The sequence below is a fragment of the Geotrypetes seraphini genome, chromosome 4 (genome assembly GCF_902459505.1).
Source record: "Geotrypetes seraphini chromosome 4, aGeoSer1.1, whole genome shotgun sequence".
Classification (NCBI taxonomy): Eukaryota; Metazoa; Chordata; class Amphibia; order Gymnophiona; family Dermophiidae; genus Geotrypetes; species Geotrypetes seraphini.
Window position 1 is genome coordinate 280,733,301 of NC_047087.1, and position 19,606 is coordinate 280,752,906.

Genomic DNA, 19,606 nt, shown 5'->3' on the forward strand with positions numbered 1-19,606 from the left:
TGCTACAGTTAAAAAAAAAAATGTACCGGGTAGCAATTCAGGCAGCAAAGCTTACCACAGCTGCAGGCAGAGGAAGGGACATGTTGTAGGCATGCATACCCACAATGCACTGGCACACTGCAGTAAAGATGCGTGGCACTTCTTACCATTGGGTTAGTACAGGAGCCTTTACCATCTGCAAAAAGGCAGGGAGTAAGGGCTTTTCAGACACGCTGGTACCATAGTGCGTATGGGCAGAAACCTGCCTCTCAGCAGACAAGTCTATGAGCCACACTTGTTTGACCCGTGGTAATTTCTGAATTGCTGTGTTCCAAAATCATTGGTAGGCGCCTGCTGCACTAAGTTTGGCCATAGGCTTTAGTAAAATGGCCCCTTAGGGTAACTTCAAGAACTGTCTAGAAGGTTCTATCAATATAAATTGTAGTACAATATAACTATAGAGATCTTAAGCCCACCAGCTCAGTTCAGTTCCAAGGAGTGGCATGGAATATTGCTAATCTTTGGGTTTTGGCCAAGTACTAGTGACCTGGATTGGCCACCGTGAGAATGGGCTACTGGGCTTGATGGACCATTGGTCTGACCCAGTAAGGCTATTCTTATGTTCTTAAGCATAAGTGGTAACATATCTGCATTGTTTTAGATGGCATCCAGAGGCTGCAAACATCCAGCAGATGCATTTTACTATGTAAGTGGCCAATTTATCAAAACAAGAGGGAAAAAGTACTCCATAGAAGTATATGCTAAGATGTGTGATACCTACAAGGCATATGTCAGCATGTCTGTTGGAGATCAGGACAAACCTTGGGCACCTCACTTCACATGCGAGCACTGCCAAAAAACTCTGGAAGGTAAAACAATTTTGTTTCTCACTAGGATGGCAGAATTTTCTGCTATAAAATTTCTTAGAATGTTTAATTTTTAAAAATATTTAAATTTTAAAATTTTCAATGTTATTTGGAAATATATATGAAATATATTGTGAGAATTTCATACACATTAGTCATAGGTAAAATAAATTCATTAATACAATTTCATTTTGTTCTTCTACAGTATGATACAGAGGGGAAAAGAGAGCCATGAAGTTTGCTATCCCAAGAATTTGGTGGGAACCTACTGACCACTCAAGCTACTTCTGCATGGTGGACCTTTCCAAATGTCGAACTGGCAAGCATATATCTGCAGTCACATATCCGGACATTCCTTTATTCATCGCTCCAGTGTTACATTGTCCTGAGCTTCCCAAACCCACTCCTCCAAAGAGACAACAGCTGTCTTCAGAAGAAAGCAGCAAGTCAGAGAGTGAAGGAGACATTGTAGATCCAATTTATAATATCAGTGGTGAAGCTGATGAGAGAAACCCATACTATCCATATCAGAAAGACCTCAATGACTTGATTAGAGATCTTGGTCTTACCAAGTCCAATGCCGAGTTTATGACATCTAGGCTCAAACAATGGGAACTTGGATGAAAGTGTGCAAATCACAGATCAGAGGAAAAGTCACCAACATTTTTCCACCTTCTTCACCCATTAATATGGGCTCTGCTTCTGCCACAATGTGACCAGTCTGTTTAAGGCAATTGGAATCACTTGTAACCCGAAAGCTGTCTTCTTTGACAGCTCATCCAGGAGCATCAAAGCCATGCTTACTCAGTGCATCTGAACAAGGATTACAACAGCATCAAGGCCTTACTAGGCGCCTTTAAGTATGATGAGTATGGCTGGAAGGTCATTATAGTCTTCATAATGGTGGCATTATTAATGGGTCTCCAAAGCGGTTTTTCCAAGCTCCCCTGCTATCTCTGCCTCTCGTACATCAGGGACACAAAGGCACACTACTAAAGGCAGGACTTGCCACAGCTGACCAAGTTTTCTGTGGGGAGAAACACCATAAAATAGGAACCACCCCCTCGAAGTTACTGATGCCACCACTGCACATCAAATTGTGTCTAATGAAACAATTTGTCAAAGCTCTAGATAAGGAGTCAGCAGCCTTCAAGTACTTCAAGACATCTTCCCTAATCTGTCTGATGCAAAGGTCAAAGCTGGTGTCTTCATCAGACCACAGATCCTGGCATGTCCTAGAAGTTAACTAGGACCAGCTTTGTTGCAGTGGTTCAGGGCTTTCTGGGCAATCATAAGGCCAAAAACTATATGGATTTGGTTGAAAATCTAGTGAAGAATTATAGTAAAATGGGCTGTAGGAAGTCTCTCAAAGTCTATGTCCTTGATGCTCATCTTGGGACATTCAAGGAGAACATGGAAGTATACTTAGAACAGCAAAGTGAGTGCTTTCACCAGGATTTACTGGACTTCAAACACCACTACAAAGGAAAATATAATGAGAACATGATGGGAGACTACACCTGGGGGCTGATTTGTGAAAGTGACATAATATAATTACAAATCTCAAAAAACTAGTCACTTCTAAATATTCTGTGGTCTTCTTTGTATAACTTCAATATAAATGCATGTGATTCATATGTTGCTTTTTATAACTTTATAAGAATGAAAAGATGAAAATTCAGCATTTTCACATCCCCCCCCCCCTTTATACAAAACCATAGCGTGGTTTTTAGCGCCAGCTGCAGCAGTAACAGCTCCGATGCTCATAAGAATTCTATAAGCATCAGAGCTAATACCGCCACAGCTGGCGCTATAAACCACGCTATGGTTTTGTAAGAGCATAAGAATTTACCGCTGCTGGGTCAGAGCAGTGGTCCATCGTGCCCAGAAGTCCGCTCTCGCAATGGCCTCCAGGTCTAAGACCAATGCCCTGAGACCAGCCCTACCTGCATACGCTTCAGTTCAACAGGAACTTGTCTAGCCTTCTCTTGAATCCCTGGAGGGTGTTTTCCCCTATAACAGCCTCCGGAAGAGCATTCCAGTTTTCCACCACTCTCTGGGTGAAGAAGAACTTCCTTACGTTTGTACGGAATCTATCCCCTTTTAGCTTTAGAGAGTGCCCTCTTGTTCTCCCTACCTTGGAGAGGGTGAACAACCTGTCTTTATCTACTATGTCTATCCCCTTCAGTACCTTGAATGTTTCAATCATGTCCCCTCTTAATCTCCTCTGTTTGAGGGAGAAGAGGCCCAGTTTCTCTAATCTCTCACTGTACGGCAATTCCTCCAGCCCCTTTACCATTTTAGTCACTTTTCTCTGGACCCTTTCGAGTAGTACCGTGTCCTTCTTCATGTACGGCGACCAGTGCTGGATGCAGTATTCCAGGTGAAGGCGTACCATGGCCCGGTACAGCGGCATGATAACCTTCTCCGATCTGTTTGTGATTTCCTTCTTAATTATTCCTAGCATTCTGTAAAAGGGGGGGGGGGGGTGTTAATTAGGTAAATTGCTAACTTTGATTATCCTGGTCACAAAAGTCAAGTTTTATAGAAATAACAGATATTGTCTGTACTTTTTAGGCTTCAGCAATTAGGAAATTACACTTATTACCCAGGAACAAAAATTATGTAACTTAGGGCCTGTTTTACAAAGCTGCGCAACAACAGCCCTGAAGCCCTTTAAATCTCTATGGGCTTCGGGGCCGTTACCGCGCTGCATCCGCTAGCGTGGTTTTGTAAAAAGGCCCTTAGTGTTTTTAACTGTAAAATGGCCTTTTTCTATTTTTTGTACTAAAAACCATACTCTAATGTTGCCATTAAAAAAATTAGCCCAAGTACACTTACTGCCACCCATTTTGTAGGCAGTAGAGGCTCACACGCTATTCCTACAATAACTATTTAGCGCATGATAATGTAGCTACACTAACTGTTTAGGACAGGACTGCCCACACTCTGCCCCCCAAAATAAAAAATATTCTTAGTGCATGGTTAGTGTACACACATTTGGCACTTATCACAGGATATATTATTACCTATCACAGCTTAGGAAAAGGGCCCCTTACGTGATTCTTAAACTGAAAGCTCTTTCAAAAAGATAAAAGTGTGTTGTTTACCGAATGTCCTTAACATTAATGAAGTCAGTAAAAAAAAAAAAAAAATTCCTTTTCTCACTTGGTACTGATGTTCAAATTCAAAATTTTTTTATTGAGTTTAGTAGATGACGTACAATAAATGTTAACAAGGCAAAAAACATGCATGCCTGCAATGCTCCTGCTGAAATTTTTGTGGGGGTTTTCCCTTCCTTTTCATGTGCTAGTTTTGTTTAATGCTTGTCTTTTCTGGGTGTTATAATTCTAAGCAGACTATCCCTGTATCAGAAACTGACACAGCAGATCAGGAAATTCTTAAGCATTGTGAAGTCATCTTTAATATAATTAACCGAGATAAAATAAGGGGTTAGATAATAAGGGGCAAAGGTTGTTCCTTAACATAAAAGTGAGATAAAGTCAGCTGGATGTATTTATCAAGCCTTTTCTATGGCTAATGAGAGAAGATATATATATACTGTATATAAAGCATATCATGAAGAAAAGACATAATATAGAGAAACAAACTAACAAGCATATGAGGAAAATAAGGAGGTTCAGATCCTCCCAGTGATCAGAATTTAATTATTTTTTTTATATCATACATAACGAAAGTTAGTAAAATATCACTTGAAAATTGTGGGATGAATGTTTGTTTAACATGCTGGCTCTAGTGTTTAAATAGTTCCTGTATTTCAGCACCAAATGAGCAGAGGTGCTGAATATCCACATTTAAGGCCACCTGCCTTAGGCACAATGGCAACATTCAGCTACTACAGATTAGTTCTGTCTGATTAAGGAAAATATTTTTTGATTCGATTTGCTCTCTATGACATAGCTTGTTTTCCATGAGCAAAGTACTAAATTGATGTGAGCAAAAATTCTGTATTACATTAACCTGATGGTATTATATATACAGTACATTACAAATCAAGAATTACACAGCTTGCGTTGAGTCCTATTTTGTGAATTGAGTTCTATTTGTGTATCTTCTTAATAAAGAGCCAATTCAACTTACTGGAAACTGTCCCTTTTGAGTGCCTGTCTTGGTTCCCACTTCACCTTGATTGCTTGGCTTACTTTTGTGGAATTACCATATCTTCTTTGTGTTGTGTAGCTCTCAGAAGCCAACACCTCCTTCCCCAGGTCAAGACAGTAAGCCACCCTGACTTGTGAAAGAAGGTTTTGGTCTCTGACAGTTGGTCAAAAAGTATTAAAATTAGTCCAATGAAAAGATGTCATCTTAATTTTATTTTCTCTTTATACTGTATTTATTAACCTTTTTAAACACTTTATCCTGATTTAAAAATAACACCCCCTTTCATGAAGCCACATTAGCGTTTTATACTTGGACAAGCAGGCATATTCTCACATGTGGGTGATGTCATCCACGGAGCCTGGAACGGACAGTGCTAAAAGTATGCTGTCACTTAAAATTTGTTAAGAAGCTTTGAGACTGCCCTCACCATGTATATGCGAGTGCCGTGCCTTCCCTCCTGTCATCAGCTCGCGGTTCCTCAGTTTTTCATTCTGTGTGGAGCGAAGAAGTTGTGTTTTGGACTCTGTCCAAATCGCATTGCCTTCCCAATGTATTTTGTGCCTTATCGACTCATTTTTCTTTTCTATAATAATAATACTAATACTAATAGAGTTTTTCTTTGGTTCTTTTTTCTTTAAAAAAAAAAAAAAAGAAGAAAAAAACATTACTTTTTTCCTCAGTTGGCCTTTTGGGCCTCTCTCTCCAGTGTCTTTTTCTCATTGAATTTTTCATCTTGGGGTGCAACCATTGATCATTGAGATTTTTGACTTAGGTGCCAAAATTTTATTTGCAGGTTGTATCTCCTATAGGACGTGCTTCCGCAATGAGGTCACCCACCCTTCGACACCCTGCAGCACCGATGGTACCGGCTGTTGAGCTGGCCTTCCAGGATAAAGTGAAGGAGTTCTTTTAGAGGAAGTTCAGTGACTTGTTTAAGCTGTATACAGAACCGGTGCTTGCATCGACTCCCTCGGTACCAGCCCAGCTTGAGCATGGTGCATCAAGGCCCAAGGGTACCGAATCCAGTTCTCCATTGAGGCCTTGATGGACATTGAGATCACAAAGTACCAATTCTCGCTGCTCTAAATCCAAGTGTGCATCACACAGTACCGATTCCCATTCATCTCGACATAGATCAAGATCTAGACATTCTTGTCAATGAACATCATCTTCCTCTTCATCTGACTGGTACCAACATCATCGAAGGAGCCCTTCTCAATACTCTCAGTCATCATACTTCTCAGACCAGGAAGCATCCTTCTTTTCCTTCCTATAGAGAATCTCCTGGAGTTCCAGATGTGAATTCCGATCTTTCTGTACAAAACATCGATTTTGATCTTGAACCCACATTATCTGCTCCAGAATCGTATGGCATCCCATCAGAACCATCTCCTCCACAACCAAGTCAAATATCTCCTCCAGAACTTTCTTTCACTAGATTTATCAGGCAAATGGGGAAAGGTTTGTCTGTTAAGCTGATGTCAGACATTGAACCCAGAACAGAGCTCCTTGAGGCATTAGACTTTGATGAACCTCCTAAAGAGCTCCTCAAATTGCCTTGTCACAGTCTTCTTAAGGAGGCTCTTTTTAAGAACTGGAAGACTCCTCTCACTGTTCCCATAGCTCCAAGGAAGATAGACTCCTTATACCGAATAGAATCCTGTCCCAGCTTTGATAAGCCGCAATTGCCACATCAGTCATTACTGGTGGAATCTACTCTTAAAAAATCCTCCAGTACCAGAGCTTATGACAGGGGTCTCCAAAGTCCCTCCTCGAGGGCCGAATCCAGTCAGGTTTTTGGGATTTCCCCAATGAATATGCATGAGATCTATGTGCATGTACTGCTTTCAATGCATATTCATTGGGGAAATCCCGAAAACCTGACTGAATTCGGCCCTCGAGGAGGGACTTTGGAGACTCCTGGTTTATACTATTGCTTCACCAGGATGTGAAGTCCGCACCACAGACAAGTTTGGGCACTGCCTCTTCCAAAACTCTATTAGCCTCTTACAAAACTCTATGATAGCCAACAGAGTTCTCAGTTATAATTTCTATATATCATTTTATCTCAAACAACTCATAAAGAAATTGGCAGATTTCGAGTAATATATTCCATGTGAATGACTTCCAGAATTCCAGGAGACTACTCAAAGCCTCCTCCAATCCAGAAAGTTTATATCCAGATCAGCTTTTGATACATTTGATGCTATGAGACGGCTTACATGGCTGCAAGTATCTGACATGGACATTAATGTTCAGAATCATTTATCAAACATTCCCTGTCTTGGCGAAGAGTTCTTTGGGGACAAAGTGGAGGATGCCACCCAAAGACTTACCCAACATGACCAAAGCTGGACCACCTTAATAGTTTCCAAGACTTAGACTCGGCCATCTAAATCTTACCAGAGGCCTACTTCCTCTGCATATAAGAGGAGTTATCCAGCCACCTCATCCTCTTCCAAACCACCACCACAGAAATTGCAGAAGCCTCAGACTTCTGCTCCTCAAAAACCAGCTCAGTCTTTTTAACATGCTTCTAGAGAACATGGCTACAATACCCCCATCTCAGCCACCTCCTCAATCCATCGGGGGCTGAATTTTTTTATTTCATCAATGCTGGACGCTCGTTACCACAGACACCTGGGTCCTCAAAGTCATTCAGGAAGGTTACTCTTTTCATTTTATCACTATACCTCCAAACAACCCTCACAAGAGAGTCATCTTTCATATCTCAACAGATGTCCCTACTTCTTCAGGAAATCAAAACTCTGCTTCAACTAAATGCCATAGAAGTAGTAACCCCTTCCCAGAAAAATCAGGGGTTCTACTCCAGATATTTCCTAATTCCAAAGAAGACAGGAGGTCTTTGTCCTTATCTCAACCTTCGAGCTCTCAACAAATATTTAGTCAAAGAAAAGTTTTGTATGCTTTCCCAGGGAACCCTATACCCACTTCTAGAACAAAATGATTGGCTGTGCTCTCTAGACCTCAAAGAGGCCTACACACACATATTATCACATGCTAGGCCCCTGTCTAGGCCTTAACGCTAACTCACTGGACTTTGGGGTGGCTTCCCCTGGAAAAGGGAAGACCCTTCAGGTAATCTAACCTAGGCCACTGCCTAGTATATCAGAATTCCACTTACAAAATGGAGACTTATGCCAAAATAAAGGTTAAAACAAAAATCAGTCATTATTTTGGGTTTTCAGCTGGTCAGTATTGTGCTCAAGCTTTACTTGTCATGCCATTCAGCAACAGGTTCAAAGTAAATGCAGTCAAATCAGTAGATCACAGAGAAAAGAAAAACTCTGGTAGTAGTGCCCTTTTCCAAAGTACAAATAGTAAACAAATCACCCACACTCCTGGACTTGGCAGTTCTTGAAATGCTATTCTTCACCAGGAAAGGTAAGTGTGAGCCACAGAGGTTATTAATTCAAAAGAACAAGGGAAGCCAAATTTTCAATGCTTTGATACTGCATCCTGTGAACTGGCTACTTTCTTGAGCATACAGGTATATTATTGGTTCTATAAGGCATGAGCAATACCTGTGCATAGCACCAGTGTCTTACAGCTGATGATGTCCTGGCTTCCTCAGGGTTGTGCTGTCCAGGACACTGTTTGTTTAGTAGCTTAATCTTAACCACTAATCCTTTAAACATACATCACAGCAGGGTGTCTCTAACATGTTTACATTCAGAAAAGGATGCTTTTTTCTGGGCTTGTAAAACAGACTTGATAACTTCAGTGCTTAGCTCCAGAAGCTCCTTTTAAACGCAGTGACTTTGGCCCAGATTTACTAAAGGTAACGATTCAATCGCTGTTGGCCGATTACTGGCTGATTTTGAAACAGCGATTGATTTACTACCTTTTTTGCATGCAAATGACAGGAGGTGCAAATCATTTGCATGCAAACTCCCTGACTCAATTTCTGAGTGAGCAGAATTTTCCACCCATTGTCTAATCCAGAACAGTTTGTGGGCAGAGAGAGAATAAGCATACGCTTTGCTTATGACCCTAAAAACAAGCTTACTTTCAAAGGGCAAATGCTCATTGGCAAAGAGTTGAACAACCTCATGGCCAGTGTGGCAAATCATCATCTTAAGTCATTACCAGACAGTAAACCACATATCCCCGGGGGGAGGGGGAGGGGTGAAGTCGTGGTTTCCTTTGTGGTTACAGATGGGCTTGTCAATCATCAGTAGTCACCTCTGCTCAGAGATCATTTCAAAGATCTATACAGAGGTTTGGGGGGGGGGGGGGGTTCCAGAAAAGCTCAAATGCCAGGTTCCTGTTCAGTAGACACTTTTAAGAAGCTCTAATGACACTAGACCTAAGCCCGAGTTACCCTGAATAGGAAGGAGATTTTCTTAGTTCAGGAAAGCCTGGGTGAAGATTTGTTCAGACAAATAGGTCCTTAACATTATTCAAGAGGGCTATAAGCTCCAAGGTTTTTGTCCTTTTCTGGAAAAGTCCAAGCAACAGAAAATGGTCTCTGGATATTCAAGCTAAAGAGTCATGCCCATGAAAAACTCAGACAACTGGAGACCTATCCTGGATCTGAAGTCTCATTGTGGCACTAAATGTGCCCAGATTCCGAATGGAGACTGCTCGGTGGCACTAGGGGAATTCCTAGCCTCACTAGATTTGATGGAGGATTTCTTACATATCCCCATATTCTCAGAATGCAGAAAGTTCCCAGGTTCCATGCGCTGGAAAAACATTTTCAATTCTCAGCACTACCGTTTAATGTGGCATCAGCACCTCGCGCCATTCCCAAGGTGATGGTGATAGCAGCAGAACACTTGTGCAAGGCAGGGATTCAGTTGCACCCATACTTGGTCGTTTGGCTAATCAGGGGTCTGTCCAAGACTAAAGGTCACAAGGCAGTGACATAAGTTGCCCAACTCCTGCAAGAGCTGGGATGGATTATCAACTGCTGAAAAAGTCATCTGGGACCGTCCCAATCCCTGGAGGGGATCCTCTTCAACACAAGAGAAGGCTGTTTGTTTTCTGGAGTCATGCAAGCTGAAGTTAAGAGCCCAGATTTTAGAGTTCCTGCCAATGTCAACAACTATGGCTTGATACTACCTACAGGTACTGGGGTCGATGATAGCGACCATAAACATGGTACCTTGGGCAAAAGCTCATTTATGCCCTCTTCAGAATGCGCTGGTATCTTGCTGGTTCCCGCAGATGGATTCACTCCAAATGCCATTGACTTGGTCAGTGGGAGCCCATCAAAGCTTGCGTTGGTGGCTTTGGGCTTGCATCTCCGCATTTCCTCTTGGGAGATACTGATGCCAGATGCCAGTATTTATGGCTGGGAGGTTATTTGAAGGGTCACTTGGTCCAGGACCAAAGGTTACCACTCAGAGAATATGGTCCATCAACAGAGTGGAACTGAAAGCTAATCACATGGTGCTGCAGTCATTCGATAAGATCTTGGAAGGCAATGTAGTCAGGGTTTTCTTGGACAATGCCACAGTGGTGGCATATGTCAATAGACAGGGAAGCACCAAGAGTGCTCTGTTGTAGCTAGAGAGTCACCCAGGCAGGACAGACATTTTTCCTTTTCATTCAGAGCCCTGATGAAACGATACTTTTATTGTGAAACGTTGGCCATTGTCGGCTTGGCTTTTACAACACAGTGGCAACAAGCTTCGGCTTTCACCAGGCTTCAGCTTCAGTTTTAGCGTTCAGCTCTAGCTGTTCAGCACATGGGACTGCGGCAATAGTTATGGACGGCACTTACAATTACACTGCATCAATATAAAGATCAGTTCAGTCCTTTTTGCAAGTCTATTTAAAGTTATTTATTTATTTATTTACATATAGCACAATTGCTGCAGTATAATAAGGGTTTTTCTGGCTGATGATCGAAGCTTGGGGAGAGCTTATATCAAGTTTTAGCTCTCACCCATAGCCCTGGTGTTAATAAACCCTGTGGCTTCTGAGGCCTTTTCACATTATCTGGTTTTTGTGATCTATGGCAGAGTGAAATTTCTGGCAAAAAAATACAGCGTAACTGGTGGTGTGCTAGAATAGAATGAGTACTTGCATATGTAAATACCAGTATTTACTCATGCAGGTTGAAAAACCTGCTGTCTACAGTACATGTGTAAGTAAAGATGTAAAGAGCCCTAAGAGATTCTATTCTTTTCAAATATTTGATATACTACCTATACATGAAGTTTGAGTGGTTTACAATCAATAATTAGCTTAAGATCAACTTTACATTAAAATTAAGAGAAAAAAATACATTAATAATCAATATTATAAAATGCAAGGGAAAAACAGCCAAATATTAAACATCTGATGAATTATTATGAATCTTCATCAGAGTTTGCTGTATGCAAAGTATTCCAGAGAAAAGGACCAGCATATGAGAATGCTCATTGCAGATGTATACACTGCAATGATAGAAGCTCAAACAGACTATGTTGAGAAGAGTGTCCTCTATCCAGACACAGTTCCTTCAATTTCTCCTTAAGGTAGCCTTGTTGCAACAGCCTGCCCTAGAGGCTTTGAAAACAAGACTCAATAATTTAAATACAATCCTGTGCTTTACAGGAAGCCAATGCAGGTCTTTCAAGACAAGAGTGATATGATCAGTTGTTTTCTAAAAGTAATCAGCCATGCGGCCATATTTTGAACCAACTGAAGCCTTTTAAGATCAACTGTACTGTAACTGTTTTCTTGAATGTGCAATTTGAGGGTTTGTTTGTGAAATGGCTGTTCCCGCTGTAAATTTATAAAATGTTCTGTATTCAGTGAGCCTTTTGTAAAATAAACTCCAAATTGTGAACAACCCTACTTGAATAGCCCTTTTCCTAAATGGATGACCTATGCACAATTGAGTTTATGGATTATTCAATTTGGACTTTGTAGCATAAATGTTTTATTTGTGTTTTACTTTAAAAAAAAAAAAATCTGCACTGTGTATGATGCAATGGCTGTGGTAAAATAAGCCCCAACCTGAATTAGTGAAAGTGGAGGAATAGCTTAATGGTTAGAGCAGTAGGCTGAAAACCAGAGAAGCCTGATTCAAATTCCACTAAAGCCCAAATTACTTCAACCTCCATATCTTCATGAACAAACTTAGTGGTCCTTTCACTAAAAATAAACCATAACATGCACTAACACAGGGCTGCCCAAGTCCGGTCCTCGAGATCTGCTGGCAGGCTAGGTTTTCAGGATATCCACAATGAATATGCATGAGAAAGATCTGCATACCAAGAAGGCAGTGCAGGCAAATCTTTCTCATGCATATTCATTGCGGATATCCTGAAAACCTGGCCTGCCAGTAGATCTCGAGGACTGGACTTGGGCAGCCCTGCACTAACAGATATTAGTGGGTAAAAAAAATGCAGTGCTTTTTATTTTATACCTATGTCATGTAGCACAGTGTTTCTCAACTCGGTCCTGGAGTACCCCCCTTGCCAGTCAGGTTTTCAGGATATCCACATTGAATTTGCATAAACTTGATTTGCATACACTTGCCTCCATTATATGCAAATTTCATTCATGCATATTCATTGAAGATATCTTGAAAACCTGACTAACAAGGACCAGGACCGAGTTGAGAAACACTGATAGCACATGCTAATGTCTATTAGTGCGCACCAAGCTTTAGAAAAAGAGCTCCTTAGATTGCAAGCCTTTCAGGGACAGGAAAATACCTGAGTGCAATTCAAACAAGAGTGAGCTAAACAAAAAGAAAGCTTCAGAGAACTACATTCTACAGCAGGGGTGTCCAATGTCGGTCCTCGAGGGCCGCAGTCCAGTCGGATTTTCAGGATTTCCCCAATGAATATACATGAGGTCTATTTGCATGCACTGCTTTCATTGTATGCTAATAGATCTCATGCATATTCATTGGGGAAATCCTGAAAACCCGACTGGATTGCGGCCCTCGAGGACCGACATTGGACACCCCTGTTCTACAGGGATCACTGTAGATCCCAACGGATTACCTTTCTGTTTTTGTTTCAGTTACTACATTGATGGCCGTGTAGCCAAAGTAATGGACTTTATGAAAACTCGCCTATTAGATACACTTTCTGATCAGATTGGCAAGATCCAAAAAGTGAGTGACAAGGGTTTACTTATTATATAATTTGTTATTTCACCTTTTGAAGTTAAAACATAAAAGCAGTTTACAAAATAGAAATAAGAGGAACTCTATTATTGTGACACAATGGTTAAAGCTACATCCTCAGCACCCTGAGGTTGTATGTTCAAACCCACGCTGCTCCTTGTGACCCTGAGCAAGTCACTTAATCCCCCAATTGGCTCTTTGTGCTATGTCCCAAATTCATGTCTCCCTCTCTCCCGTGGGTGTTTACCTCCTCTGGCCGGCTCCCTCCTCCCAAAGCCACAAGCAGTAGCTCCTGCACGCTGCATGTGGCTGACCCAGAAATAAAGAACGGCACAGGGACAAATTTTTCCCCGTCACCACAGGAACTCATTTGCCCATCCTGTCCCTGCCCCATTCCTGCAAGTTCTGTCCTCATCTGCACAAGCCTCAAACACTTTAAAATCATAAGTGTCCAAAGCTTGTGAGGTTAAGGCAGAGCTTACAGGAATGGGGCAGGGACAGCGACAAAACTCACGGGAACGAGACGGGTAAATTGAGTTCCTGTGGGGAAAGGGAAAAATTTGTCCCCACGTCATTCACTACCCGGAAGCCTTCCCTCTAATATCAGGCTCTATGCGACCCTGAACCCCAAGATGGGAAATAAGAGCAGCCGATCAGAAATGAGGGTCCCCAACCCTGTAATAATAGTTATGAACAATATGGAAAGAGAAAAACTGAAAAGAGGCACAAAGGCTAGAATGAAAAATATTTATATGTAAACAAAAATGACACAGATCTCAGCTGCTTGTGCCCGAAGGGCGTGTGGTATCTCTTTTGCTATGTCACACACCACCCTCAAATCTAAATTACAAGGCAACAACTTATATAGTAATTGTTCCAACCTAGTTGCATATACATTTTTGTAGTTACATTTAAATATGCATACATTATATCTAGAAGCAAGCAATTGTCTCTTAGCCCTCCTCTTATATGGTATTTCCCTTAAGCTTCCTCTTTTCACTATCCGACATAAACATGAAATACACAATATTCTAATAATCCAACAAATATTTAAGCCTAGATTCACTAAAGTCAGCAATCGTCGCTAACAGATTAAGCAACAATCGCTGCTAACCGACCTACAATGTGTTTTTCCCCTCAAGCGCCCATTTTTTCATCCGATCCGGCCATGCAAATTAGTAAAACCCCATGCAAAATAGCAAAGCGATTGATTCACTTACATTGCTTGGCTATTTAGCAACGGGGGTTTTTTTTTCATTTTTTTAATGGCACAGATATTTTGTGCCATTAAAAAAATATCTGTCCCATAAAATTTTTTTTTTAAATCCCCAACCGCCACTGCAACAGACCCTCCCCCAGTGCATTTCCCCCCCTGACAAACGCAGCAACCTACAAATGGCAGGAGGGATGACCACTCCCTCCTGCCACCAGAGGCCCCCCTCCCCTCCCCATACCTTAACGTTGGAAGCAGGAGGTACTCAAAACACCTCCTGCTCTTCCTTTCTTCTGATGATACTGTGTCTTAGGCCCCACCCCAGTACATCATGTGATGCACGGGGAGAGACCTAAGGCCCTGAACGAGCTTAAGGAAGGAGCCTAAGGAAGTCCCTGATTGGCCAAAACAAATGGCCAGTCAGGGACTTCCTAAGGTTCCTTCCTAAGGAAGTCTCTGATTGTATCAGACATCTCAGGCCCCTCCCAAGGGAGGAGCCTGAGGCATCTGAGCCAATCAGGGCTCTAGGCCATTCCCCGTGCATCACATGATGCACTGGGGTGGGGCCTAATACCCAGTGCCGCTGGAAGAAAGGATGAGCAGGAGATTTTGAGTACCTCCTGCTCCCAACATTAAGGTATAGGGCACGGGTGTGGAGCAGGGCAGGGAAGGGGCCTCTAGTGGCAGGAGTGTGTGGACATCCCTCCTGCCATTTTTGAGGGGTTCGGGGGGATGGTGGCTCGGGGTGCTAGTACAGGGGGGAGCTTTTTTAATGGGACAGATGATATGTGTGTTTAAGTCACGCAGAACATCTGTTCCATTAATAAAAGGCTGCTTCCCCTATCACTACTGTTAGGGCTCTGCACATATCTCAGTCACTAACTGAGGGATTGAGTCAGTGGGTTTTCATGCATCCTAGTCACATGCCTAGAGGGAGCCCTCCCAGCATGGGAGGCTCTGTCTTTCATTACTAGCCATGAGTAGGGCTATGGACAACACTGGTGTTTAGGATACAGCCTCTGAATGCCTCCTGGGTTCAGTGGCCTTAATAACCCCAGCAATAATCCTGAGAATCATGGTAATAACTTGAAGCCTCTGTGTCTTGTACATTGTTATTTATAGAGATGTTCTTCTATGATGCGTATCTACTTTGTTAAAGAAGACTTATTTGCTGTATAAAAATGCATTCTTTTCCTGAATCTGATGAATATACTTTGCAGTAACATAGGCAAGTATGTCATGTGCCTCTTTTGTAACCAGTTTGCAACTCAACTTGCTTGTAATGTCATTGAATTATTAATTTGAAGATATTAATACATCTATGTTTGCATTGCTCTCTGATTAGGTAGTGAATACATACACACCGGGAAAGAAGATTTGGCTTGGAGGAGTTGGAACAGCCTGGGCTAGGGGCACCAACAATCTTTCTGACACCTATGCCGCAGGTTTTTTGTAAGTTTCAGAAATATTTCCAATGTAAAGTACAGCTTCATTTTCATTGTTCTACATAGTAAATTAGATGTGACGCTCCATTTGTTTGTTTGTTGGAAAAGTGACACATTAAGGAGAAAAGACAGCAGCACTATTATTAAAGTGCCTTTCCCAATAATGTACTTGAAAAGTGACAAATGAAAAACCGGCACAGGTAAGAGAAAAAGGAGTGTAGAATAATCAGTGGCGTACCAAGGGGGGGGCAGGGGGGAGGTCCGCCCCGGGTGCCAAGCCCTGAGGGGGTGCTCCCGGTCCGGTCCAGTTCTCCCCCCCCTGCGCCGGGTGTTGCGTCTGGAAACAGCCTGCAGCAAGATCGCGATGCCAGAGATCTTTGCCTGCTTCAACTGTTTCCTCCGCCACGGTCCTGCCCCCTCCTCTGACGTCTGAGGAGGGGCGGGACCGCGGCGGAGGAAACAACCGAAGCAAGCAAAGATCGCTGGCATCGCGCGATCTTGTTGCAGGCTGTTTCCCCAGGGCAGTAGTGTACCAAGGGGGGGGGCGGGGGGGAAGTCCGTCCCGGGTGCCGCCTTAGGGGGGGGGTGCACAGCTGGCCCGGTCCCTATCGCGCTCCTACCCTCCCAGCGAAAGCAGCATCGGCGCCATTACCGAAAAAGGTAATGGCGCCAGGCCTTGGAGCACCAAGGCAGACCGCTTCTCCCCCCTCCCAGCCGAAACCCCGCTGACCATCCTATCTCTCCCCCCCCAAGTGAACCTTTCCGACCCTCCCAGCGAAAGCAGCAAACCTCCCTCCAGTAGCGTCTGCTTTATTCTCCCTCTGCCGCATCACTGATGACGTCATCAGTGACGCGGCAGAGGGAGGAGAAAGCCGCGAAGAAGGTTTGCTGCTCTCGCTGGGAAGGTCGGAAAGGTTCACGGGGGGGGGAGATAGGAGGGTCAGCGGGGGTTCGGCTGGGAGGGGGGAGAAGCGGACTGCCTCGGTGCTCCATTACCTTCTTCGGGCAGCAGCAGCTTTTACAATTCGTTGCTGTTGCCGGCTTCAGGCCTTGTTCTCTACCGGGCCCTGCCTACTTCCTGTTTTCATGAAGACAGGACCCGACAGAGAGGAAGGCCTGAAGCGGGCAACAGCAGTGAATTGTGAATGCTGCTGCTGCCCGATGAAGTTCAGGACATCGGGGAAGGAGCAGGGAGAAATTGGCTGCTGGCTTGGGGGTGAGGGTAGGGAAAGAATCGTGGAAGTGGAGAAATTGGCACGATGGCTTTGTGCGGGCTAGGGGGAGAGAGAAAGAAAGGAAAAAATAAAGAGGGGGGCCAGGGGGAGAGAGAAAGAAAGGCAGAAATAAAGAGGGGTCAGGGGGAGAGAGAAAGAAAGGAAGAAAGAAAGAGGGGGACCAAGGGGAGAGAAAGAAAGGCAGAAATAAAGAGGGGGTCAAGGGGGAGAGAAAGAAAGGCAGAAAGAAAGAGGAGGGCCAGGGGGAGAGAGAAAGAAAGGCAGAAAGAAAGAGGGGGACCAAGGGGAGAGAAAGAAAGGCAGAAATAAAGAGGGGGGTCAAGGGGGAGAGAAAGAAAGGCAGAAAGAAAGAGGAGGGCCAGGGGGAGAGAGAAATAAAGAGGGAGGCCAGGGGAAGAGAGAAAGAAAGGCAGAAATAAAGAGGGGGGCCAGGGGGAGAGAGAAAGAAAGGCAGAAATAAAGAGGGGGGCCAGGGGGAGAGAGAAAGAAAGGCAGAAATAAAGAGGGGAGCCAGGGGGAGAGAGAAAGAAAGGGGGGGCAGGAGAAGAAAGAAGAAGGACCAGAAGAAGGACCAGAGACTCATGAAATCACCAGACAAAAAAGTAGGAAAAATGATTTTATTTTCAACTTAGTGATCAAAATGTGTCCGTTTTGAAAATTTATATCTGCTGTCTATATTTTGCACTATGGCCCCCTTTTACTAAACCGCAATAGAGTTTTTTAGCGCAGGGAGCCTATGAGCGTCGAGAGCAGCGTGGGGCATTCAGCGCAGCTCCCTACGCTAAAAACCGCTATCGCAGTTTAGTAAAAAGGGAGGGGGAATATTTGTCTATTTTTGTATAGTTGTTACTGAGGTGACATTGCATAAAGTCATCTGCCTTGACCTCTTTGAAAACCCGCGAAATATAAATGATAATTAACATTTTCTCTGCGTACAGCGTGCTTTGTGTTTTTTAAATTTTATTGTTGGTAGATCATTTTGACTTGGCCACAAAGGTAAGGGGGAGGGAGGGAGGAGAGCTACTGAAAGACATCTAGTAATCCTTGCAGGCTTGACTGCAGGGAATTATTTTTGTAAAATCATGTTTTGTTATGTGACTGGCATTATCTAGACTTTAATTTCTATGAATGAATAGAATGAAAATTATATAAAATTACTTGCTTGTTTTTATGTGCCTGCACTGAAGGAAAGTGGAGAGAGAGTGGGCTGAGGATGCTGAAGGGAAATGGGGAAGAGAGTGGGGAGAAGACGCTGATTTATAAATTGACAATTGTACAGAATATTGTTTCTTTTTATACTTTAATATAAACAATTCAAGGCTTGTGTGGATGGAATCAGGTGGTTTGCGGGGATGGGGACCGAGCTTACGGGGATTAGTCCAATAAAATGGTATTTTTTTATTTCTCATTATTTGTTTTATTTTTATTTGTTAATTTATAAAGTGGTGATTGTTATGTATCAGTTTTTTCAAATTTACATCTACTGTCTTTATATTTTGCACTGTATTAGAGGACATGTGTTACTGTTTTTTGTGGTGTTGCATTGTATCCAGGGTCTGGTTTCTTGGCGGATCAGTTTAACTTTTGTCTACATATTTCTATTTTTAGTTTGTGATTATTCCATTTTGGGCGAGGGTGTATCTCTGTTCTGTGTGTATGAAAAGAACACAGTTTTCAGTTGGCATTGACTACAGGATCAATTGACTGTGCGGGATCTGGCTTGTTTAGTTTTACAATGTATGTGTTGGTGTTCTAGTGCTCACTGCAGTGTTTAAGATGCAGCCTTTTCCTAGGTACACTCTTGTGGTGCGATATGTAGATTGTTACTAAAAATCATATTTTTCATATAGATGGGGGGGTGTCAAAAATGATGGGCCCCGGGTGCCACATACCCTAGGTACGCCACTGAGAATAATGTAAATGCATTCTACACATTTGTGAATAAGCTACTTCCTGTACCTTACATTGGTGCAACAGTTCCCAAACTCTGGGTTTCTCCCCAGATGGAGTTACAAAATCCTCATTTTAGATTGCTAGCATGTCTCTGGATTATAACAAGAATGTATGCACACACAGTCAGCAGTACAAGCACACAGCAAACCTATACTACAGGGTGTGCCATGGAAAAGTAGGCCTCCTCTATTACCAGTGCCAGAAAGATGGTGTTCTCCCTAGAACAGTGAATAGTGATTGTGGAAGGCTATGTGCGAAGTGGATCGATTAAGGAAACACAAGAGGCCTTCACCGACAAGTACCTAGGAACAAAAACCACCAGATCAACCTGAAGAAAAAATGTACTGCTTTTTCCAGGATGGGGCAACATGCTGCACCTCATGCGACTCACTGGCACGGATTCATGAACTGTTACAGAGGAGCGAACTGTGAGCAAGGGGTTATGGCCACTGCATTCCCCAGACATGCGATTTTTATCTGTGAGGAAATTTAAAGCAGAAAGTATACGCCAACAATCCACATAACCTGGATGGACTCAAGGAAAACATCACAAACACTATTTGCAGCATCACTGTTGAAGAGGTGCAAGCAGTGACTGTCAACATGATCCGATGTGCCCAAAGGGACCACTTTTACCATCTGTTGTAACTTGTGGGTAAGTGAATAAAAACAATGCACTTGCTCGTTCATCTTGT

General features: G+C 42.9%; 1 protein-coding gene across 1 annotated transcript in view; it reads left to right on the plus strand.

The window, feature by feature from the left end:
- Nucleotides 1-19,606, plus strand: part of HPSE2 (heparanase 2 (inactive)) — a 541,826-nt gene that overhangs the window by 432,501 nt on the left and 89,719 nt on the right. Inside the window, exons 7-8 of the mRNA XM_033941874.1 lie at nt 12,960-13,053; nt 15,624-15,730. Of these exons, the coding sequence (XP_033797765.1) occupies nt 12,960-13,053; nt 15,624-15,730 (201 nt within the window). The remainder of the gene's footprint in view (nt 1-12,959; nt 13,054-15,623; nt 15,731-19,606) is intronic.